We start from the raw sequence: 25,158 nt of genomic DNA, 5'->3' as shown, positions 1-25,158 counted from the left end.
CTGCAGCTCTGTCCTGCTGCAGCTCTGCAGCTCCCACGTGTGTGTCCATGTGCTTTGTGGGCAGCCTGGTCTCCAGCTGTTGCCCATGAAAAGATGCCATGAAATGAACTCCATCGGCAGCAATTGCCTTTCCTTGCCAGCACAATCAGTGTGGATTGTCTCTTCTTTTCCAAAGTTCAAGTGACAACTGCAGCTTTTCAGAACAATCTCTCAAGACTTGGAGCCTGGATGCACAGAGCTCCAGTGGCTTCTCCCAGCACTGCCTTGGCAGTTCTGTCCCTCCTAGGAGCAGGTCTGCAGAGTAGTTACACAGCCTTTGGGTTCCCTCCTTTTTCCTGTATCTGATCCCTCACCAGGAGTCTCTGGTTCTGGTTCTCTTCCTGAAGAGCTGCTGGTGGTATTTGTGTTGAAGGGAAGAGATGAAGCTCTCAGTGATGGATGGGAGAGCAGAGGAGCTTCTCAGCTCAGGGAAGAGAAGGAACACAAAGAGGAGAAAGCTTCTGGGGAGGTGGATGCTTGGTGTTTATAAACCCACTTGTCTCTGCTCTAACCACCACGTTCCTTTTAGGTATTTGAAACTGATAGATGAATGTTGACATTCAAATTGTGTTAATTCTGGGGATGGAGCATCGTGTCGCTTTTTCCCTTGAGCACGTGGACAGTTTGTGTATCTGTGTGAGTTGTTTCTTCTGACTCAATCTATTAAGAGGAATTTTGTTTAGGTTTACGGCCTTACACAGTTCAGGTGTAATGAAAACCCCTCTTCCCAGGAAAGCATTTGTGTGGGGATCCTGCAGACTGAGCCAGCAGTGCTGCAGCTCATGCTGAGGCACCTGTGGTTAGAAATTCCATAGAAATTGAAAAACCATGCTCCCCAGCACGTATTTTTAATCTTTCCTCCTCTCTCCCTGACGCTTCCCTCTAGCCCGGTGTCCTACAAGCGGAGAAAGAATTGATTTTAAATGTGACCGCTGCATATGAGCCAAGGTCCCTGGGCTGTGTCCAGCTGAGGGGAACTTGTTTGAAACACAATTTACTCGTCTATGTCTGTCTGCAGCCCTAGGAGGAGAGACTGCAGTGGTCTAAGGCAGGAAGACAAGTGCAAAAATTAATTGTACAGGTTGCAGCCAAAGCATCCCTCAAGCATTGTGTCCCCCCCTCACCCTGCTTCCAGCAAGTATAAAACAAGGTGTCATTTTTCACCTTGCAAAGGGAGATTCAGTGAACGAGGCTGGAGAATTTCTTTGGGTAGTGAAGGAAGCACACATTGTATTTTCCTTCCTCCTGGCACTGCAGACACCCATTTTGGTGTTTCCCTTGCTCATTAACACCAGTGCATGTGTTAGGCAGGGGCTCACCCAGAGACCCCCCAGAGGTGGCTTCCTTTCTGTTCCTGTCCCTCTCCCTCTGGAGCAATCCCTCACACTCCAGGTCAAGATTTTCAGGGCTCCAAGTGCAGTTCTGGTGTCTGTGCAGTGCACCATGTGCTGGGATGAGGATTTGTCCCTCATGTTGGAATCCCAGCAGGACTGTGACACTGTGCTGTCCTAGTCCCTCCTCGTGTAACAGATTAAATTCTATTCCATGTCATTCTGCTGGGGCCTTTCTGTTGCATCTGCTTGTGCTGTGCCCCTCCAAAGCATTGCCAGGGATTTAACATTGGTTCTCAACAGTAATTTTCCTTTCTTCTCTTAGCTCCTGAGGTTCCCTGTTGAGTCCATAAATTTCATCTCCCCTCCCCAGCCTGTCCTTTTGTGTTCCAAAATATTGCCATGCTGTGTGTGTACTTTAATGCTGCTCAGAGTAGGGATACACTGACAGTAAATATTTACTGAGAAACTTCCCGAGGTGCTGACAATGAGGATGGGTCTGAAGAGTTCTTGATTTCCGTTGTGTTTTTATTTAATTTGGAGTTTGTGATTGCTGCTGCTCATGGAAATGGCTTTCCTGGGAGCAGATAGGAATAGAATCTGGAGGGGTGAAGCAGGCCTTGGCTGAGGTGAGGCACGTTGAGGTCAGCGGAGCAGACGGCACCGATCAGCCGCGCTTTGGTGAAGAACAAAGAGGCAGAGCCCAGGGGGCTGTGGAGGGGCTCAGCCTGTCCTTATGTGCTCCCTGCCCGTCATTAACCCCGATAAAACCTCCTTCAGAGGGATCTGCTGCCAGCCCACACCGAGGTGCTGGACTCTGCAGCCATCCATTGGCAGCTTTAATGCAGCAGCATCCCGGTGTGAAAAGCTTCAGTGGCTTGAACTTCAAATAATTTATTTCTAAATTACTTCTACTGTAATTCTTATTAATTCAAATAGTCTTCTAAGCTGATGTAAAATTCAGTAAACGCAAGGAACAGTTTAATGAATTGAAAATAGGATTGAGTCTTTTAAAGTAAATGTAAAAAAATATGCTGGCAATAATTGCTTAGATGGAAATCGAATCTTAATAGCTTTGTTAATGATTTGTAGGGAATATTGCGTTTATGAGAACATATCAAGCTGATCCTTGTGCAAGAACCTTGTTTTGAATGGGTTTGATGAAATTATTCCTCAGAAGCAGTTAGTAATGTTTAATATTTTTGCTTGAGCCACTTTTGAGATGTTTGATTTCATTGATGGCAGGGCCTGGCTGTGGCTGTGCAGCTCCACAGCAGTGTGTGGCACAGGCAGGGCAGGGCTGTGCCGGCCTTTGGGGGCTGCACAGAGGTTTGGCATTTGAGAACAGACTCACTTAGGCTGAAAAAGCCCTCTAGGATGATCGAGTCCAGCCATTAACGTGTGTCACCCACATTAAGGGTGCTGATAGTGGGGTGGGGTGGCTGAATGCTCATCTTCTGGTCAGAGAGCTTTGAGCAGGACCAGTTTCATCCTGGTCTGCAGAATGTGGAGCAGGCAGGTGTCTGGGACAGGCTCTGTGCCCCTCCTGAGCGGGGCAGGGGCTCTGTGCTCCAGTACAGGTCTTACTGTTTAATAGTAAATCTTGCTGCTCCTCAAAGTTCATCAATCTGGAGAATATATCTAAAATTTATACTGAGAGGGCAGAAAAATGTGCCCAGACTTCAGCTTGCTGCCCATCAGGCGTGGAGAGGAGTCTGATGGTTTATCAATCTTTCTCTTTCCAAACAATGCACCTTTTTGTCAAACATTTGTTTCCAAGAGATGTCAAATAATAAAGGCAAGTTGAAAAGAAAGATGAAGAAAAATGAAGAAAATGCAGTGTGAGGGAAAAACTGGCATTTAAGTACGATCCCCCGATTTCCTGTGTGCAAGCTTTATCCTAATCCTGCATTTTTGGGCTTCTCATGGCTGAGGCAGCTGTGGAGCAGCAGAGCTCTGACCAACCCTCCTGTGGCCAAGTGCCCAGGTATCGTGGCTTCATTTGGAGCATTGCTGAAGTCTCAGTACCTCTCCCATCAGATTCCCAGTAGCTGTGGGAAGGTTGAAATGCGAGGCACAGCTCCCACAGCCATCCCCCAGTGCTGTGGCGCTGGAGCGCTCAGCGTGCGGGTGATGCGCCGCCTCCATTCATTACAGGAGACTTTTGGGGTGATGACCTGTAAGTGATTACAAGGCTCCCACAGCATAATTGCATGGGATCCCTTTTTTTTCCCTTCCTCTGGACATTAATAGCACCTACTGATTACACAGTGAGTAAAGACTGATTCCCTGAAGTGTGTCTGCTCCAGTCACAGGATAAGTGCTTCCTACAGCAAGTTGTTCTTTCAAGGTAATTTGAAAAGATGTGTCTGTTGGGAGAGGAAGGGAATTTTGGGTGTTTCCGTGTGGGGCAGTATTCCTTCCTCTATTCCCATCACAGAGCTCCTTTTCCTTTGCTCCTCTACCAGCTGGTGGGGGACCCAGAGTCGGTGGCTGATGTTCCTGCATTGGTGGCAGTGGAACTTTTCATTCCCAGATGAAGCCACTGGTGCTGTGTCTGACCTCGAGTCCCTTTCTGTGTCCTGCAGGTGATGGTCAGAACCTGGTGACGGAGGACGTGACAGTGGTGGAGGGGGACGTGGCCACCATCAGCTGCCGCGTCAAGAACAGCGATGACTCTGTGATCCAGCTCCTGAACCCCAACAGGCAGACCATCTACTTCAGAGATTTCAGACGTAAGTTTGTGGCTCCTCTCATGACTCCTGTGCCTCACTTGCTCTCAGGACGTGGCATTTGCTGAGATCTCTCCTGTTTGTGCAGTGCTGGGCACTTACAGTTCAGCTGGTTCTGTGGAGGTAGGTGAGACAGACAGTCATAATCTCCTCCTTAATGGAAAACTTCACAGTCCCCTCTAAAAGTCAGAGCATCTTACTTTGCAATGGGAATTGATTGTTGTAATTCAGGGTGAATTGCAATTGAGTGCCGAATATTTAGCTGACACAAACAAATTGAACAGAGCGACACCGAGACAGCACAGTGTTCTCAGGGGTAATCTCTTCAGGCCAAAGACTGAAAATTTCAGGGCAATCTCTGCTGCTTTATACCCAACAAAATCTCTCATCACTTGCATGTCCAGTGGATAAGTCTGTGCTGTGCTGACAGTGCCATGGTGGCCGCAGTGAGATGCTTTAAATGGTCTGTGTTAGTGTCACTGTGGGGTACTCTCTGCCCAGGAAGCAACAGGACAGGAAACAAAGTTTAATTTCTACTTTTCCCAATTCCTTCCTCATTCAGGCTGGTCCAGAGTGCCTACAGTCAGTCATGGGGCTGTGTAGACAATATAAGCATTTTACCTACACATCCCTAAGTGGTAATAAAACCACATCCAAAGATTTGATACTGTGCCCGGTGATTTGCTCATGTTGATTATTTAAAATGATCTGAGAACCAAAAAAACCCAGGTTTTATTGGTCCAGCTGCAAGGTAGGAAGCAGGATGGAATCTGATCAGGAGCCCAGGGGTGCTCACCTGCATGTCTGTGGGGATCTTTGGGAAGGGGACGTTGCCTCTCTCCACGCAGTCACCCAGGCTGTGCTTGCCCCACAGCGCTGAAGGACAGCAGGTTCCAGCTGGTGAACTTTTCCAACAGCGAGCTCCGAGTGTCCCTGACGAACGTGTCCATCTCTGATGAGGGGAGGTATTTCTGCCAGCTCTACACCGACCCTCCCCAGGAGATCTACACCACCATCACGGTGCTGGGTAAGGAGCGGGGTGCTCACACCTGGGCACGCAGGGTCAGTGGGATGGGGCTCTGTGCGGCACTGGGAGAGCTCCAGGCACCTGGAGAGGGGCTTGCAGCAAGGATTTGAGCCCTGAGAGCTGCTGGCCAGGCACGTGTGGCCGTGCTGGCAGTGACAGCAGCTCCTCTATTCCAGCAGCTCCTGCCGATTAGCAGCAGCTTTTAAGGCTCCATTAGTGGGAGAACCTGAATCAGGGAGGGTGACTTAATGTAAGATCTCACTTGCTGATTAGTTTAAATCTTCCTTCTTTTGCTTAATGAGATTTGGGTCTTAGGTTTTTATACGTTGTTAAGTGATGTTTATAAGCAGTTTTACTCCAGCTATTACAGTTATCAACACCTTCAAAGTTTCCGTGCACTTTCCAGCGCTCACAGGCACGGGAAGCTCTTCCAGCTCCTGCCTCTAATCGTGTACAAACAGTTCATTGGATTTAATTTCACTGCTGGCAATGCTGAGAAGGTGTTTGAAATGAGAATACTCATTTCATTCACCTGCAAGCCAGCACCGCATGTCTTTCAAGTGGGAGACATAAATGCAGGTTTTTGTTCGGTTTTTTTAAGCATGAATTGTGCTTTAGAACTGAGGGAAAAGTCTGTTTTCGTGCCTTTTTCTTCAGTTGTTTTTGAGAAGCCTTTGTGGCATGGCTGTGTGTGTGCTGCCTTTCCCCCACATCCATAAAGGAGGTGGTTTCTTGTCACCTTCATCGTGTGCTCAGGCAAACCTCAGCTCTGGAAGCAGGCAAGGTGAGGGAGGTTTATTATAGAAGATGAAGGAGGGGTCTCAGTACTTGCATGGAAAAATGGGGCACTGTGATGCCAGGCTTGTCTTGCCTGTCTTTTCTATTATTGGCTCCCTAATTAGGGGAGCTAATGAGGCAGGGCAGAGGAGTGGCAGTCCATGTTGGCATTGGCTGGTCCTCCCAGGAATTTGTTCCCCACCAGAAATCTCGTGGCCATCACCCAGCCTGTGATTGATCTGAAGTCGTAGCAAGGACTGATTTTGCTGGCCTGCCTCGAATGCTGCCAGCTTGGGGGAGCAGAGGGGGCTCCCAGGGAGCTGCACATTTGCTTCAGCACTTCCATGTCTTCTGTGACACAATATGTAGATTTATTCATGCTTAATTGGAACATGTGAAAGTCTCAAATATGTAGCCCATTCTGTTCTTTTTAGAGAGAAGCCACAAGTGACTAATTAGTCCATTTGATCATCTGGATGGTATTTATACATATTTGCTCTTCATTAGCTTGAAGACCTGTGAGTCACATCTGAACTATGCAGTTGCTTAATCACATTGATCAGAGCAAAGTTGAGTTTCCTTTGGAAGTTCTGGGATTTTCTGAAGCCGTGACTCTGCCACAAGAACTCTCGCTGTTCACTTTTTCCTGGGTTTTGCCTTGCTGCTGCTGCTTCCACAGCAAAGAGATTCCCTTGTTCCCATCTCTTAATTTTTAAGCTCATTTGTCCCATTTCTGGGCTGTGCTGCAGTGGTTGTTACCCCTGAAGTCAGAGCCTGTTTCTCAGTATTACTGGATGATTTTTAATTGGGTACAGTCTTCCAGCTTTGTGTTTTGGGAGACTCCTGATGTAGGGAAGATGTGTGTCTGGGCAGAGCAGCAGATCTGCACCCCAAAGGACGTGGCTGAGGGCAGAGCCGGCTCCCTCCTCTCTTTGGTTTGGTTTTGGTTTGGTTTTGGGATGGTTTTGGGGAGGTTTGTGGGGGTGTGATGGGAAGCAGGGCTGTTCCCAAGGGATGGTGTTCCACTCCAGGCTTGTGCTCTGTGGCTTTTTGAGCATCTTAAATGAGGTTGATGTTTGCTGGCCTGCTTCCATGCTCACGGCTGAGCCTTGGAGCTGAACAGCAGGAGAGAAAAATTGCCGTGGAGGTTAGAGGCTTGGTAAGTAATGCAGTGCCAAGTGTCAGCTTTTGTGTTTCCTCTCCTTGTCAGAGAAGTCAGGAAATGTGCACGGAGTCAAGCTGGATTTTTAAATAGCAGCACACACCCGAGTAGCGCGGGAGGCTGCGGCTCTCCCTGGAACGGTGCCTGCTTGGGAGAGGGAACACAAAGTTACAACCCTGATAAGTAATAATTTGTGAGACTGCGGTGATTATTAGGTGGAGAGTGAAAGTGCTCACTCCAATTACTGCAAAACCACCTATCAAAAGGTTTGATTGATTGAAAGATCAAATAAATGCTGGTTGCTTGTTTCCTTCAGTAGATTTTTCAGGTTTTCCTCAAGGTTTTGTCTTGTGTTAGTGATCAAAAGATGTTTTTTTCATCTGGTACGTGTTGTGTTTCCCATTCCAGTCCCACCACGCAATTTGGTAATTGATATTGAGAAGGAAACCGCCGTGGAGGGAGAGGAGATCGAGCTGAACTGCACCGCCATGGCCAGCAGACCAGCCACCACCATCAGATGGTTCAAAGGCAACAAGGAGCTAACCGGTAGATGTGTCCTCTCGGTCCCTTGCTTTGTTCAGGGAGCTGAAGTGATTTATGTAACGCTGGGTGTTTGTTCTCTGCTGCCAGTTTAAGGGAAAAAAAGAGAAAAAAAAAGTAGAGCAAGCTTCTTTGAGCGCCAGCTGAGGAACAAAGGACTGTGTGGGCAGACAGATTATTCCCTAACGCAGGGGGCTGAACTCCATTTGGTCCTCTGCCTACCTGCCAGCCTCGAGTGCCGGGTTCTGGAGTCCTGCTGTAACTGCAGGTGACCTTGAGGAGCCCAGAGCTGTGCACTGAATTCATTTCTGCATGGCTTGTGTAGCTTTCTGCCCTGTTTTAGGTACGAGAGGGATCGTCTGCGCTTTGGGCTGTAAAGATTTGCAGTTCACCTTCACGTCTGGCTCCCTTGTTTGTAGAGCGTTTTCCCCGTGTTCAGTTGAATATTCATCTAAGATGGGTTTCTCCGACTCCCTGAAGTCTGGTGGCTCCCAGTACTTGCACATTCAAGTCACTGACTCTGATTGCATGTGACATGCTGTTAGTTTAAGTCTGCATGTAGATGTGAGCTTGGTTGACAACACCTTTGTGCTTTACCCAGTCTGAGACACTGACGGACTCTCTGCAGAAGTCCAGACTCATTACTTCAAACCCACCCCCTGCAAGGGCAGGATAAAATCCTCTCTTTAAGCCCAACACTACAGAGCATTTGAGCAGGCCACATGCTGGGAGGATGCTGATACAGGTGGGATGCAAACCCGCTGCCTGGTGAAGTGGTGCCCCGCTGAGTCCTGGTGGTGTGCAGGGAGTTAATGATCCCGTTCTGGTTCCCTTCCCCATACCAGGGGCAGCAGGACAAAGTGTTTGTGTCTTTCTGCCTGACCTGTCCAGCTTCTTGATTGAGTTTTCTTGTGTTAGCAGTCAAATCCCAGCTTTGAGCTCTCTGGGAAGAATACTGAGCTTCATGTAATATCACCTCACCCTGCTCAGTCTTCAGATATTTTTTTAACAGAGTAGAGACTGAAACACCTGGCTGTGAGTTTGTGAATGACAGGAAGTGTGGCTTTGCCCATGGGAAAGCTTTTCCTCCAAATATCAAGGGGTGTCTGCGTGTGTCACCTGTTTCATATATTATACAGCAATATTTGGTGTCTGGAAGAGCTCTGCTACAGGAGTTACTCTTAGCATTTTGCCTGTGAATTCTTAAATAAAAAGGCACAGATCAGAGTGGAGCTGTGCTGTCAGCAGGTGCTTGCTGAGTTCCTGGAAAAATCCTTTTTGTCCTGTCTTGTCTTGTCTTGTCTTGTCTTGTCTTTTCTGTGACAGCGTCCCTCCGACAGCCGGTCCGGAGCGGGGCTGCCCTCCCTCAAACAGAGCACTGCCAAGTGCTCCTGCCTATCTATACTACCTCTAATTAATTTGATCTGTTACATCACTTCTGTAGCTAACTGTTGATTCAGGAGTGGGAGGGGATTTGTGGCTCCTTGATTTAAGAGTCTGGGGATTTGGGGACGGTGAGAATCATTGCGGTGACGTCGCATGGGCTTCACTTGGCCGGACCCTGACGGAGAGGAGGACAGGATGGGTGTCCAAAGGGAACGTGGACGGGAGGGAGGTGGCCTGGCTGCAGGGGTGCTCCAGCCTGTCCTCACTCCCCTCTCTCTCTGTTCCCTGCCCCAGGCAAGTCAGAGGTGGAGCGGTGGTCTGACATGTACACGGTGACCAGCCAGCTCCTGCTGAAGGTGGGGCGCGAGGACGATGGGGTCCCTGTCATCTGCCTGGTGGATCACCCTGCGGTCAAGGACTTGCAGACACAGCGTTACCTGGAAGTTATGTGTGAGTAGCAGAACCTTTAATTCTCTTAATATATTAAATTGTGTGCTTGAGAGTTCAGGAGCCATCCCTACATGTTAACATTCCAGCGTCGATGAGGATTATATCCTGTTAAGTAGAAATCATAATCACAATGTAAGGTAACACTTCACGGGTGAAGCCATGACTTTCCCAGCCCTCTGTTATACCATAAATGCTTACCTTTGTTCTCTGATGAAATACCTCTCTGTACATAGAATTTGCATCAAAGGTTTCTGGCTGGGCTTTTTAATTGTCAGAACAGATTAAATCTGAGTATTTTTCTTCTAGCAGCCTACTAATCTCTGAAAAGTGCTTCTCTACTCCCCCTTCAAAGCAACATGGTGAGTTTACTGGCAAAATCTGTGTATTCTGCAAGAGAAGCCCAGTGTTGTGCACTGTGAACATACAGCATCGACTGGATTTGTACATCAGAGTATGGAGCTCTGTGGAATCTGTAGTAGCAGCACTGATTGAAGCCAGCCTGTTTCCTGTACTGCTCCTGACATGTTCATTGTTAATAATGCATCTCACTTCCCTTAGGAGCTGCTCCACTGTACATGACAGCAGCAAGCAGCTACCTGGAAATATCTGTGGTCCCAAATGCACCTGGTGGAGAATTTGGAGCTGTGTACATGCATCCCTGTGTTCTGAAACATCTCCCAAAAGCAAAGTGGGACGGTCCCTACAGCGGGGCCGTGTGCTTGGAAAACCAGGCCTTGTGACAATTCAAAGTCCTTGTTTTTGTAGGGTCCCTTCAACTACATCACACTGAAAGGAGGAGAGGAAGTTTTGTATTAATTTATTTCATCTGCTTCATTATGTAGTTTCATTATGAACATCTTGGTTACAATTCTCGTATCTCTGAAACTAGCGGGAAGTAATGTTCCTGTAATGAGGAAAACAGGAATGATCAGATACTGCCTAAATTGACAGATACGAGATTTCTTGCGACTCTGCTAATGTGTAATTCATTTATGCAAACTTAATGTCCATTAACATTTCTTGTAGAGCTCCATTAGCTTTAATAATACATTAGCACCTTTGTGAGGCTTGATCAAATACTTAACGGGGAAGAGCAAAAAATGCCATCTACCCTGTTGTGTGAGGGGATTGGAGCTGGCTGGGTTGAAAGGGCGTTGGACAACCTTGAGATTTCCTTTCAGAAATCTCTGCAATTCTGGTGATTTGATGGATAGGAGAGGGCCATTGTTTTGGGGGAAAAAAGCTAATGTTTTTTCTCTTCTTCCTCAAATAAATCCCTCCTTGGCCATTTTGCAGCCCTGGGGGTTGCCCATGTGATGAGGACAAAGCACCCCTAAAGCACAGTTCTTTGTCCAGCTCCTGCACTGGAGGCTCTGTTGTATCCCATGCACAGGTTTCTGCCCTTATTTCTGATTTTTGTGTCTCCTTGGGCTGTTCCAGAGCTGCTTGTGGGAACGAGGCACGAAGCTTCCTTGGGAGGGAACAGGGATGAGCAGGAGAAGGGAGTTAAGACTGATCTGGTTTTATGTTCTGAATTAAACTCTGAGCTTGTTAAAAGTAATTATGTTCCAGTGTGGGGACTTGACCCCGTTAGCCCAGTGTGTTCCTTGAGTGGGCAGCAGCAGATGGCCAGAGAGGAGCCCCAGCCCAAGAACTTGTCCTGTGTTGTGACCTTGTGGCTCCAGGACTTGATGGGCTGGAGCATGGCCAGACACCTGCATTTCATACCTGCTTAAAGAAACGCCACTTTCAGAGCAAACTCTTATGCCTGAGCTTCTCCTGCCTAGATGATGATTTGTTGGCCAGTGGGAGGGTGTGGGCAGGAGGAAGAGCCTCTTGTCCTTGCACACAGGCGTCTCCATCAGTGCTCCCATGGAGCTCGGCCCTGGGGGCAGCTGGGCTCCTGCATTGATGCCTTCTCAGTTGATTTTAGGTGTGGAATGTGCAGCAGAGGATGCTTCTCTGGCTCCTGTGTGTGCCTGCAGCAGGTCACTTACCTGGGCTGTGTTCCACCCCTGCTCTGACATCCTCTCCCCACAAATCCTGCCTGCTCCCCTCATGGCCACAGCCGAGCCGCCCCTTCAGAGCATCAGCAGGGCACAAGAAAACGTTTTTCTCAGCAGATGTCGTATTTCTCTGCACTTAATGTATCCAACTGGAGCATGAAATGTGTTGGGGAAGGACAGGAGGATGATGGATGGAGCCTGCTCAGATAATGAGATATTTTTTGTCTGACTAAATTTCAGAGTAGGGAGATATTTTTTCTGAGATGGAACTCAAAAGTTGTGGGGGTTGTTTTCCAAGAAGAAAGCAGAAAGCAGCAATGCTGGGTGTTAACTTGCCCTACTCATGGAGTAAGCTATTTGTTGCATATCTACCCTGGCACAGAGTGAAGTTTGAGGTGAATGCTTTCACGTGGCTGTAGGGTGTGTTACTGGAAAGAAACCTCTGCAAACAAGCAGTGTAACACTTGTGAAACCCTTCCCTAACACTCCTGAAAAGCAAAGCAGGGTTGGACCATGAGCACAGTGCAGTCTCAGTGGCCACAGCACTTGCAGAGCCTGAGGAGCATCCTGAGCCCTGTGGCAGCACCGCGGTGGAATCGGCCCCGGCTCTGCTGGCAGATCCCTGTGCCTCGGATCCATCACTGAGCCATGGGAGACCAGTGAGTTGGGTGTAATTTTAGAAAGGAAATGGAGCAACAAAATGCATTAAAATATCGTTAAGGAACTGAATGGAACCAGATATTCTGGGAGACGTGCGAGCTGAGCCCTTGCGGCGCGTTTGCTGCTCTCATTACCAGACACTGGCGGTGAGTGCCGGAGCCTGGATTTGGCCTTTTCTCCGGGCTGGCTTTTTGTTCTTTTCTGAAGTTATAATTAACTGTGCCTTCATTTCTGTAGTACCTACAAGTGTACCTTTAAAGCCTGCCCCAGTGGAGTTTTGTTGCAGCCTTTGCTGTTGGGATAGAACTTTTTGTGCCCAATTATCTTTAAAATCAGCCACATACGTTTGCTGCAGCATCTCCAGAAATCCTTACATTTCCGTCCAGTACAAATATTAATTGCATAGTTTGCAGTGAAGTTATTAACATCAATGTAATTTATCATCTGGAGATTGCTAAAAGCGAATAAATGAGTTGTTTTGTTCAGCAAGGTGTTGACCCCTTCAGAAACTTTGATTTAAAGCTATTTTTCTTCTTTTAGTGAATATGAAAAGCACCACAATCAGCCGAGTGTTCAGTTATTTGATTTTCTGGGGCATTAGCCACTCTTGTTTGTGACATTTCCCAGTTGGGTGCTCGTTTGTGAGCTCATTAATAAGGTTTTCTCAGAGGAATGTTGTTGGGAGCACAGAGCGTGTGGGGCGGCCGGGGCTCTGCCATTTGCAGGCATTAAGCAGCAGAGTGTGCTTAAATATTAAAAGAGAAGTGTTTATCCCCAAAATGCCTGTCGGGCTCTGGCATTCCTTCTCCCACAACAAGCAAAATGATTAAATTGCTTTTGTTAAGGGTGAATTTTGCAGAGTCGTGTTTGGGGTTGACAGGCTCTTCCAGACAAGCTGTGATCTGCCAGTCCTGCTCATTCCTTATTTTAGACACGAGATCTATTTATTGAATAGATTTCTGTATTTTGGCTGAAAATCAGCAGTGCAGCCTCTCGTCCTTGTCAGAGGTGAGGAGCAGGCAGGGGATTGCCAGGCTGGGCTGGCTCTGATGCAGAGTGCATTCCTGATGAGCAGCCCCACTGGATTTTGGAATAAAGGTGGTTGTTGTTTACACCTCAGGATCCGTGTTAACTTTGCTGACTTCTCTCAATATTGAAAAACACATTTTTCCTGCTCTTCCCTGAGTGAGATCAGAGACTCCCACAAGCCAGTTTTTTGGGCAGTTCTCTTGGGCACAGAAGGGAGCAGAGATGAGGAGCTGGATGAGGCAATGCCCACCTGAAGGGAGATGTGTAAAGCATTAGCTGGGAAATGCTGAGGCTGGATTTACCTGCAGTGTGCAGGAACACAGCCTGGCCCGCAGATCCTGTCCTGGGGATGCCATCTGGCGTCAGGTTTGCCAAGAGGTGCGTCAGCAGTTCACGCAGGGATCAGAAAACGGATTTTAAACTTGGACCCGGCTCCTCCTCGCCTGGCAGAGGCCAGAGCCTGCTCGGCTGAGTCGCTGGCAGAGGCCGTGTTGCCGGCTTCTCTGCTGGCTGGGGTCTGGTGCTGCCAAAAACACCACGTGCCGATTTCCCAGCTCTTGGGAAGAAGCCTTCTGGCTGTTTCCAGCCTCAGCAGGGAGCGTGGCCTCTGGGAAGGGAGGGCTGGGGTGGTCAGGAGGGTCCTGCAGCCCCGGGGCATCGCGGCACCCCGGGCACCAAACCTGCCTGGCAGGGCACTGAGCTCTGCCTTCAGATCCTGGGCTGGCCTGATGAAAGGAAACGGGGTGGAAATAATAGGCTTAGGCTTTTGTAAGGCCCCGAACTCGGTGTAATGTTTTATCTCGGCTGATTAATGACATCTAAGCATTATCGATGAAGTGCATGTTTAAATGGATTAAGAAATCACTAACTGGCAGATCTCAAAGGATAGTCATTAGGGAGTAATCAGCAGTGCTGGTATTTTTAGAGGGAACGCAGGGGCCTGGGTGCTTGGCCCGATGCTGTTCAGTTGAAGCATTTGAAGTTCTTAAAAAGTCACTGTTAATAATCTTTGCTGATGGCACAAAAATGGGGCGGGTGGCTAAAAAAGGAAGAACTGGGACAAATGCAGAATAACTGGAGTGGTTTGGTAAGTTCCCAAGCATGGAGCTTGAGAGCTGTGACAGTCAAATGTGTGCAGGCTTCGGTGGCCTGTGGCATCCTGAGGGGAGGTGGGGGTTTTGGGGTGCGTGGTCCCTCTGGGGGCTGCAGCCCCCGCTGCACGGGCACGCGCCGTGCCTGTTGTGAGAGAAATCTCATCAAATGCAGAATGGCTTTGTAATAAGTTCTTCAAATTGGCTGCTGCTACAGTGTAACCTTTAGACGACTGGTATTTAACCTTGTATATCACTCTGAGCTTTTGAATGAATTTAGCTTAATAAAGGTGCCTTATTAAATTACGAGGCTGGTTTTTTTTAAGCCTCTGGAAAGAGGCGTAGTAGGAAATAGCTGTGGGTTGTTGGGTCTAATTGGCTTCCACGGAGCACACAGGGCCTCGGGTGCACAGATGCAAGTGTTTATTTTTATGTAACAATCCAGTGGTGTGATGTTATGGAGTTCCAAGTTGAGGATTCCAGGGTAGTGCAGTGCACTTGGTGGTGAAAGCTGCCACGTCTTGCCTTGTGTTAGCCTGCGAGGTGTGGTCACCCCGCGGTACGGAGCCGTGGGCACCTCTGCTGGAGCATCTCTCGTAACAGGGCGCTGGCAGGCAGCTGGGGCAGGCTTGGAACCATCAGTGCTCTGTCTGTGTGCGCTGCTGAATGTCACAGGAGCGGGCTGGGGGTCCCAGAGCGCTCGGCATTTCACACACCTGCACGTGGAGTCCATAATCTGCAGGAAATACACTGACTTGCTGTGAGGCAGGGGGTGAGCGCTGCAAGGAGAATTGAAGATGCTCTAAAAGCACGTCCTTAAACAAAGGGAAAAGGACACCATTGCCCCTCCAGATTCTTGAGTGAAATTTATCTTGCATGCCATGAGCCTAATGCCAGCTGCTTCTCTGGAGTGTCCAGCCATCCCTCGCAGTCCTCCAGGTCTGGGTACATTTCTGAGTGCCCTCTGTAATTCCCAGCCTGCTGACAAGTCCTTTGCTGTGGTAGCTCCGTTGGGAAGCTCTTGGCTTTGGCAGTGCTGGCACATGTGCTGATGAACCCAGATTCCTTTTGCAGGTGACACCTCGACCATACCTGGATGCAAACAGGACGTGTCCTCTTCACTGCCATCGTCAGTTTAATGAAGCCCAGGGGGCTGGGAAGTGCCAGTGGAAGGGCTCACCCAGCTTGGTGGGAGCGCATGGAGTTGGCAGTTTTCTCTCAGTACAGTGAGCTGGGTGTATTCCTCCTGATTTCCATAAGTAATTGTCATTAGTAAACAGCTCATTAGAAATACTAAACTCACCTAATAGGAAGGGGATGCAGCGGGAGAGGCAAACAGCAAAAGGAGGCGTTTCAGTCCCCATGTGCCGAGTAAACTGAGCTGGGAAAGTTTCCTGCTCCTTCCACAGCACGGATATAATTACCATCCATGTTCCTGGCACAGGCTGCTGGTGCTGCTGCAGAGCACATCAGAAAGGGGGAGCAGATGGCTGTGGGGGTGGGAGTTGTGGACGGGAGTGGTGAGCGCAGTGCCGAGGATGTGGCAGGTGATTTATTTGCTGCATAACACCGGAGTGAACTTGTCCTCCCGTGCTCCTTGTGCAGACCTGGTGCCACTCCAGGGCTGGAGCGCCTTTCCAGGCACACCGAAGCTGCCCCATTTCCTGTGGCACTGGGACTTGTCCCCTCAGTCAGTGACACCCCAAAGAGCTGCCGTCCCACAGGGCTGCCACTGCCCCCAGCCCACAAGGACACCCCAGTTCCAGAGCTGCAGGAAGCATCTGTAACAGGGATTAGTTGATGAAATGTTGTGGTAGAGTCATCTCGGGAGAGGATTTACTTGTGTAGCTTATTCCATTACTGAAAATTATGAGAGTTTAAATTGGTTAAATCCTGACACGCGGGTTTTTTTTCCCTAATCTCTATTATTCCATAGGAGGCATGTTAATGAGTTAAACACAGTTAATAAAATGCAGCCAGCCAATATTTTGGGTAGCAGTTACTCTCAAAGGAAATAGAAACATTTAAATGGTTTCAACCTTTATGCATACTGATTTTTTTCCTTCCTTTGTTCCTTACAGTTGAGTAAATTCCTGAAAAATATCTATGGCTTAATGGCACTTGTAGCCTTGAATTGATTTCCTGCGCTGATAATGTTTTAGCTACAGCTCAGATTGCGTTTTTAATCTCTGTTTCAGTCATGGGAGGTAATGAATTTTTTAATTGTGGACTCCAGGTTTGTAGCTTGGCTCTTTTTTTCCTGCAGGGTCTTCCTAAAGTGTTTTTGTGTTGGCTCCCTAACTATCCAGGCTTTAATTCTGTTTATTGTAGGATTTAGAGGAGCTCCGTCTGGACGAGGTACAGCCTGGTGTTGTTTACACAGAGGCAGCTGTGGCTCTGTTTGTGTCTCTAACGAGCATCTCTTGTCCAGCCCAGCGCGTTCACACTCGCGGACTCCAGGGGTTGTGGTGCAGAGTCACCGATACACCACAAAGCCCTTCCATTCCGGGCACCAGCGTCTCTCCAGCTTCCCCTCAGCACGAAGGCAGATGAGTTTGTGAGCGAGCTCAGGGAGGAGCAGAAGGCCCTTCCCGGGAAGCTCGGTGCCCGGCAGGGCTGGCGCTGCTGCTGCCGGCTCCGAGCGGGCGAGGGGGAGCAGCGGGGGCGAGAGCCGGGGCTCACCGAGCCGTGTTTTGTGTCCTGCAGATAAGCCTCAAGTGCGGGTTTCTCAGAATTACCCCTTGCAAGGCCTGACGAGAGAAGGGGAGCCGCTGGAGCTGACGTGCACAGCCTTTGGAAAGCCACAGTAAGTTGGACCCTTCCCAGGGGTGGCCCAGGGGGGCCGGTGGTGACGGGACGTTGCGTGGCCACTGTTCCTGTTGCCATTCTCTGCTGCGAAGACAATGTCCCAGAGGGAGGGAGAGATGCTTCCTGCACCCAAACATCTGCTGACTGCTGAACATGTCCAGTTTGATTTGCATTTATTCCTGTGCACCTAATGGCCGAGGGATTTCCACTGGCAGAGCTCTTAGGAGAGCCCTTCCTGGCCACTCTGCAGCAGCCTTCGGGTGCAGAAGGGAAAGGCTCCCAGCTGGACACCTCTTCCAGCAGGGAATGGCTCGGGTGGCATTATTCTGCAGTTAATCCTGGGTTGGTTAGATCTGCAAAAGCAGGGTCAGGGGCTGCATCGTGTCCCCAGGAGGTGCCAGTGCATGGACACTGAGCCCTGGGGAGGTGGGGTGGATCCCAGGTAAGGCAGTCCATCCTTCTGCTCGTACTGACTGTGTGATGGTTTTCCTCCCCCTTGGTGCCCCGTGTGGTTTTTATAGAATACCAGTTTTATTCTCTCTCCTCTTTTTGCCAAGCCCTTGAGGCTTTCTTAGGCAGTTGAAGAAATTTATGCATCAGGAAAATCCTGGCAAGGGAGGGTAGATTTTCTCACACTTTCATTGCTGTTCTAATTTAAGTTTCGTCGGCTTTATTTTTTTTCAAAATACTTTCTCTTCCACTTGGATTTATGGCTGTCAAGTATTTACTATCCTTGTTTATTTTCATCATGTCCATAAGATTTCTGCAAACATCCCTGAGATCTGTCAGTGCCTCCTTGGCAGTGTGCCCAGAGCTGGGGCATGGGGAGCTGGACCCCATCCAGCTCAGCACTGTGGGCAGAGCAGGCACCCAGTGCCGAGGAGGCTCAGGCTGCCCTCATCCTCCCTGGTAGCCTACATCCCCTTCCCCAGTATTTTCTTGATTCCCATAGTACTTGCTTGGTTCCCACTTCCCAGTTTGTTCTGTTTGGCACGAGGCCAATCCCTTCCCTGTGCATCAGAGGCTGGCACATCCCTGCTGAATTCCGTTTAGTGGCTATTCCCTGCTCAGAGCCTGCCAAGCCCCTTTGCATTCCTGCTCCCCTGGGTACCTGCAGTGCCTCCCATTTGCTATCAGCTGGGAATCTAATGAACAGGCTTCTCTACATTTTTTCCTTGCAGGCTATGAGTAAGACATTCCCATGTTAAATAGGACAGACACATCTCCCTGGCAGCTTGCCGCTGCACGTTGCGTGGTGCTGGTGATGTGCTGGGAATTGGCTTCTCTAGGTCACTTCACCTGGCTCTCCCGAAGCTAAGAAAATACACAGTAAAGTAATGAGCTGGGTTTGGCTCCATCTTCTTAAGACAAAGAGGTTTCATGAAATCTTTTACAGAGGTTTTAGATGAAGGGGGAGGTTTCTCCAGTTAAGCGAAGTAATTTCTCTGCAAAATTTGGCAACATAAATACTGGGGGAAGGAAGCTCAGAGGGAAAAAAAGACCAGAGAGGAGAAATTTTTATTTGGTATTAATACAGATATTTTGTTAGATTAGACACAACCTCCTAAAACCATTACAGAAGTGGGAAGATGCTGAAATGGTCACTTGTGGGGCATCCAGGGACACAGTTCTCTGAGCAGCAGCTGCTGTGTCGTGTACCAGCTGGGAAACCTGGGGTCTCTACAGCACAAAGAGCCCTTTAAAAACTGCAACCAGGAACATCCAAACCCTTCCCACCCATATTGAAGTTAAACTGCACTTGGGCTCACTCAGGAGCTTCTGCTGCCCATGCTGTGGCTTGTGTGCCAATGCCATGGCAGTGAGGGACAGAATGCCAAGCCCGTGTCCAAAACCAGTCAGCCAATGCCCAGCTGAGTGAACTTGGTGCTGGATCCATCCAGTAGCTTGGCTGGGATACTGAAGCATCAGGAACTTCTGCATCATGCCTGTCATGTGCTGTTTGGACCCAGGGAGAAGCCTGAGCCATGGGATACCTCTGGCAACATGAAGTCCCACTTGCCAGCCTTCGAGCCAGGCAGGCTGAGAAATGCTGTGCTGCAGGAAACTCCCCTTTAAGAGGAGCTGAGTGGCCTGAAAGGTTCTGGAATTTTCTTGCTGAGAAACAGCTGATCTGTCTCCTCACTGCTGCTTGAAGACATAATAATAATAGATGCCAAACACCCCCACAAACTCAAAAGACCCCACAAAGCCCTTCAGCGCTTCAAATCTTTACCAGCTCTAATAAACCAGGCTCATTTCATTCCCTGAATATTGCAGACCCCCTGCCCACTGGGTTCCATCAGTGTGGGATGCAAGAAGGGGTTGCCAGGCGGGCTGGGGGACAGGAGGAGGGCTGGAACTCCCTCAGTGCACGGCACAGCCCCTGCTGAGGTCACCAGGTCCCTGGCAGCATGTGGAAGGGTTCAAACTTGACAAAACCTTACTTGTTCTGCTGTCCAGCTCTGCCCTCAGAGCACCCCGTGGATGAACACTGAGTCTGTAGCCGCAGAGCTTTCAGGTTTGCTGAGTAAGCGAATGATTAACCACTAATGAACTTTCTTCCTGCTTGCATTAGTGTTTTCAGAAAATTTAAGCTCTGGATACAGTTTCCTGTTGGGTTAAAATAAATTTAAATTGAGGAAGCCCGACAGCATCTGGGCTTGAGTAGAACAAAAAAGTATGTGTTGTTTCTTTACAGTTTTTCTTGGTTTGGGCTTTCTGTCTGTGGATGAACTTTTGAAGATGCCATCTTGACCATAGGAAAATAGTAATGTGACTGTTTCTTTTTCTCCCTCCTCTGTAGGCCTACGGACATGAGGTGGTTAAGAGTAGATGATGAGATGCCTCAACACGTTGTAGTGTCTGGTTCAAACCTTCTCATTAGTAACCTAAACAAAACAGATAATGGTACATACCGCTGTGAGGCTTCCAACGCGGTGGGGAAATCACATGCGGATTACATGCTGTTTGTATACGGTACGTGAGAAAAACCACCGTTCTTCTAGACTCGTTTACACGTAATTGCAACATGCCCTGCTCGGAAAGCTGTGACAGAACTTAACATTTGCTCAATGCCAGGTTCACAGGCAGCTCCTGACACCCCGATGCTGGGCTGGGGTAGGGGCTGGGACGGCCCTGGGGTGCTGCTGGGGCTCTCGGTGTGTCCTGGCTCCGGGAGCTCCCACCCCGTGCTGCCAGGTGAAGCCTAAGGGAAGCCAGAGCAGGGGCGTGGGGAGAACTGTGCAGTTCTCCTTGGACTTCTCAATGGTTTCTTGTCCTCCTGGTAACACCTCCTCCAGTGGCCTGAGCAATGGTCCAAGGGGTTCTGAGCCTTTCGCTAGCAAGTTAATCAGCCAGCAGCCCTAGATAATTACAAACCAGTAAATAAACTGGAGGAATGTGATGCCTTCAGCCTGTCTGTGTGGCTGGGCAGACACTAAAACATGCCTCAGCATCTTTTAAAGCGCTGTGAAGTACCTGCATTAATTCCTCGTTTCACCTGCGTTACTGTGGCATTGCTGTAAACCTCATGCCCCTGCCATGAGGTGTTGCACGGAGTGGAGATTGAGGAGGCACTTGCAGAGCGATCCCCCAGTTTAATGATGAGCTGTTCCTTGGGCTGCATATTTAAACTTTCTCTGTTAAGGGCGGTTGTGTGTGGCTGGGCCGAGTTCCTGGTGGTTCCTTGGTCTTTTCTGACCTGAACGATGCTATGGTTCCACTCAGATGGGACAGAAACTTGGTGTGGAGTTTGTTCCATGCAACAGCTGCCTGAAGCTCTGCAATCTTAGCTCTCTGGTAGTTACTCTGATCCAGTCAGAGTGGAGAACCTCCCATACCTCTCCAAATGCCACCTCTGCAGGAGTGATTTTAAGCCCAGTCTTAGGAACTTGCCTAAAGACTCAAGGTAGTGACAGCTTTGAGCCTATACAAAACTCCTGAACCCCATCCTATAGGTAGTTTTTCTAGTGCCTCTCACTCCACAGGGCCCCAGTTTACAAAATGAAGTCAGGTACGCATTTATGATTGGTAATTTGCATGCTCACAATATAAAAAACCCACTTGTTCACATCAGTGTTGAAAGAAATAAGCAGTGTTGCAGAGAGCAGAGCAGTTGGAATAGGACACAGGCAGTTCCCCATGAGACAGAAACCATGAAAGCTGCTGCCATAAAGCAGCTGAGGGCCAGCTGTAGTTTTGTGTACCCATCCTGGGCCGAGGCAGGGCTGGGGGAACCTCCCCAGCATCACTGGCCTGAGCTTCCCTGAGCTCGTGGGAAATCTCACATAATTACTCTGCATTTGGGATGTGACGAGAATAGACAGCGCAGGACTTCCTTGGGGTTTCTTCCTCTCGGGGTTAAATCCCCAGGAGACCCAAGATAGCTTTACTTGGAAGGAGATGCAGGTTCTCAGGGGACAGGGGCCTGTGGGTTCCAGCTTAGGCATCTGGCAGATGTGTTGTCTGTGTAGAGGAGGGCAGCTCATGGGCAGAGAAGGGTTTTACACATCCCATCATCTCCAGTTCCTGCACATTTGGGAGCATCCTGCCACTCTGGATGGCACAAGGAATGCTTTTAACCCTTGGTTGAAAAGGGAGAAGTCCAGAGTGGGGAGGGAGAGGTTGGGCTGTGGTTGTCAGCTGAAGCCTGCTGGTACAGAGCCCAGCTGGCTGCTGCTGAGGGGAGCTTCAGCATGCTCACTGGTGGAGCACTCAGACCTCTGGCCCGTGGCTTCTTTCACCACCCAAAAGCAGCGCATTCATTCCCCAGCAGCACACAGAACACAGGGGCTGGGGCTGTGCACGGCGGGGGCCGTGGTGGCAGGACGTGCCTGGCTGTCCTCAGCAGGGCAGCTGTGGCTGCTCACGGTGCAGAACTGCCCCAGGGTGGGAGCTGAGGGGCTGCAGACACAGAGCAGGGCCTGGCACAGCCCGGGAGAGGCAGCATTCAGGCAGTCCCGTTCCCATCTCTGCAGGTCAAGGGTTTGATGTGGCTTCCAGCAGCTGAGCTGTGCCCAGCACCTTCCCAGCTGCCCACGTGGGATGGGGATGTACAATCACCTTGACACACACTGGAAACATGCTCATTTCTAAAATCCATTTTATGCTTTTCCTCCCCATGGGCATGGGCAGATACATTGCTAGAAACTTCCAGCTCCATTAGCTCATTAGCTCCAGCATTTTTTTTTTTGCTTTTATGGAGGAAGAGCCCATGGCCCAGCCAGTCTCAGGCTGATCAGTGTGAGTCTGGGGGCCCTTCCCCAGTGCTGCTGTGCCCCTCTGCCCCTGGGGAGATGTGTGGGTCAGGAGCAAGACACGAGCACAGGGGCTGAGATCTTGGGATGCAGAGGACAGACAGTGGCTGCTCATAGCACAGCGAGCTCTGAGGTGATGTTCCTTAACTCTTGGGAAGTTGGATGGAATATAATAAAGGTGCAGTATATAATTAAAGTTCAGATATCTTAATTAGGGGATCCAAGGGAACTTGCTCAGAGATAAAAGAGTAGCAGATGTGTTAGTGAGGAGCAGCTGACGTGCTACGGAGGAAACCTAAAATCAAAAGCCCATGAAAGGTTTCATGCTCTATTATTGCCAAATGAATCCGTAGTTCAAAGTCTTTCTGACTACTTAGTGCATTCAGTTTGATCATCTGGGCATTGATACATATTTTTTCTTTTACATCTTCTCATATCTACCTTCTCCTGCCCGATAGTTTTGATAAGGATGTGTCCCTGTGTGTAACATCAATCCCGTGACAAGCAGCAGGGTTTAAATCTCAACAGGTCCAGTCCATCTGAGAAATGGTCACAGAGAGAAACATCTCATTAACGATGCCCTAGTAGCAAAAACAAGAGTGTGTAACTGAAATTGTCAGAAAAATATTGACTTTTTTTTAAATTAAAAGAGCTTGGTGGAATTCCTCATACCTGGAAATTGATATTCAGCAATGATGTTGTCATTTCTCTGTATTCCTTACCATCTTTGAAGTAGTTTTTAACATCCTGCTGCCATGTGTTCATAGAGGAAGAGCAGTGAGGTTCATGGCCCTGGGAAGACAGTGAGATCTGTTCATGTGCTGTTAATGTTCAGGCTGTGAAGCACAGCAGGGCCCCTCACACAACCCTCCCACCTGGGTTTGCAAATGTATCCATAGACAACCACCAAAGCACCACTGTGTCTCTCCTTGTATGTGCAAACTGGTCTTTTTGTTGTGGAAAGTGTGCAGTTTATTTTCCTTATGCCTCTCCCATTCCATTTCTCTCTCATTGACTAATTTGTGCTGGGTTTTATTTATTTTTTTTAGCATTGTAGGAGGCAGAAAGTGGGGGAGAGGTTGGGGCCAGGTTCTCCAGCCCGAGTAAGTGTGGGCAGAGGATCTGGCCCCTCTGTCCCTGCACTGCCAGGCTCTCCCCCTGGGATTGAGCCAAGGAAAGCCCCCAACCCCTGCGCTGCTTCTTAGCATCCTTGTTTTCCTCTGATCACAATTGACCGCTGTTGTGTTCTGCTTGTTTTTTTCTTAATTTGCTTTTTTATTATTTTCCTTTTTATATTTTATCCAGATCCCCCCACAACTATCCCTCCTCCCACAACAACCACCACCACTACCACCACCATCCCTACCACCATCACAGGTACGGTACCTTCATAACCATTGGAAATGTCCTGAATGTTTATTGTCTTTTATGTATATAAGCAGAGCATGAAGCCTGGGGAAAAACAACAAACCAGTCCCTTGCAGTATTTTTTTTTTCCCTCAAATACACCCACCCACAGCACGAGCCCCGGTCCGGCAGCTCAGAGCGTCGGACGGTCCTTGCCGTGGGTGTGGGTGTTCCTGAAACGTGGGAATTGTCATGGCAGAAAAAGTGATTAATTCAGTTACTGGTGGCCAACACTGGGTGCTTCAAACACAGGATGCCAACAGCCTTAGAGCTCCCTTAGCATGGGCAGTCGTTTCAGCCTCCATCCTGTCAGTATCCATTTCTGAACAATTTATAGAAAGTTTGGTCTTTGGCAATTCAGTTCACCTGATGTGACTCAAGATGCTTTTTCTCATGCCGAGGTGTTGGTCTTTCTCTGTGATAAGCTTCTCCCTCACTCTCCCAGAAAAGGGAATTCCACCAGTCGTTTTTATTGAGTGAGTGCCATCCATAGGCCCATTCTTGAGGAGCTGCCTTTCAGCTTGTGAGGTTTTCTGTGTCTAGCGAGAAAAGATGAATAAAAACAACCAGCAAGATCATGACACCTCTCTCTGACACATCCTCATACCTCCTCACAGACCTGACTCATCAGGAAAACCCTTCTGATTTATTTGTAACCATTTGCATTGTCATTTCTCTGACCTTTCCTATTCCAACCGCTGCTTTTGCTTTTGCTTGCTGCTTTTTGTGGGGCTTTATTTATTTATTTGTTTGTTTATTTATTTTTGAGGCAGAGGTGACAAACGGCAGGTGAGGATGGACCATTGAATAGCTAATGGCACAACGTTTACTGTTTGCTGTAAAGCACCCCTTGTGTAAATGCCTTCACATTTTATTTGCTTTTATGACGCTGCTCAGCTGACTCTCACCACCCTGCCCAGGGCGTTTCGTGGCTTCTTTTCCTTTCGAGGTTTCTGCACCCAGGGCAGGCCCCGCTGGCACGGACGAAGCCTCTCTCCCAAGGTGCCTTAACGCGCGCCGGCGGCCACCATCGCCCTGCCAGCCCTCGCCGTGCTCTGCTTCCTCCCTGCAGGTGCGCACCGGTAACCCCAGCTCCACACACACAGCTTGGGGTGCCTGGGATGCTCTGCCGTGACCGCTGTCCCTTCCTCCGTGTGTTTGATTCCTGGATTAACCCGCTTTTGTTTCAGTGGAGGCTGGAGGCTTTCTCAGAGCCTCCCTAAGAGCTGTTGGCAGAGAGGCTCGGCCGTGTGTACACAGGCTGTACGTGGACGCGCTCGCAGGTTTCTTTGTTCGACGGTAATTGCTCATGGATTTCGGAGGGCTCAAAGGAACAATGTGTCTTGATGCTTGGGTAACCCTTCAGTTAATCCTGGTGCCTGCAAACCTTAATGACTGTCCTTTTTCTGGGAACTGGGTTGTTATCAGCCTGTCATTTTAGGGATTGCCCCAGCACTG

General features: G+C 49.0%; 1 protein-coding gene across 9 annotated transcripts in view; it reads left to right on the top strand.

Moving 5' to 3' along the window:
* Positions 1-25,158, top strand: part of CADM1 (cell adhesion molecule 1) — a 133,615-nt gene that overhangs the window by 84,937 nt on the left and 23,520 nt on the right. For 5 of the 9 annotated variants that reach the window (XM_033519682.1, XM_033519680.1, XM_033519679.1 and 2 more), the window contains exons 2-8: positions 3,959-4,105; positions 4,977-5,129; positions 7,477-7,614; positions 9,289-9,444; positions 16,937-17,036; positions 19,842-20,014; positions 23,599-23,670. In XM_033519682.1, the coding sequence (XP_033375573.1) occupies positions 3,959-4,105; positions 4,977-5,129; positions 7,477-7,614; positions 9,289-9,444; positions 16,937-17,036; positions 19,842-20,014; positions 23,599-23,670 (939 nt within the window). The remainder of the gene's footprint in view (positions 1-3,958; positions 4,106-4,976; positions 5,130-7,476; positions 7,615-9,288; positions 9,445-16,936; positions 17,037-19,841; positions 20,015-23,598; positions 23,671-25,158) is intronic. The other 4 variants (XM_033519684.1, XM_033519683.1, XM_033519681.1 and 1 more) reach the window with 1 other exon arrangement.

This window comes from Parus major, chromosome 24, assembly GCF_001522545.3.
Source record: "Parus major isolate Abel chromosome 24, Parus_major1.1, whole genome shotgun sequence".
NCBI lineage: Eukaryota > Metazoa > Chordata > Aves > Passeriformes > Paridae > Parus > Parus major.
Note: the sequence above shows the minus strand (reverse complement) of the source record. Positions and strands in the feature narration are given on the sequence as shown.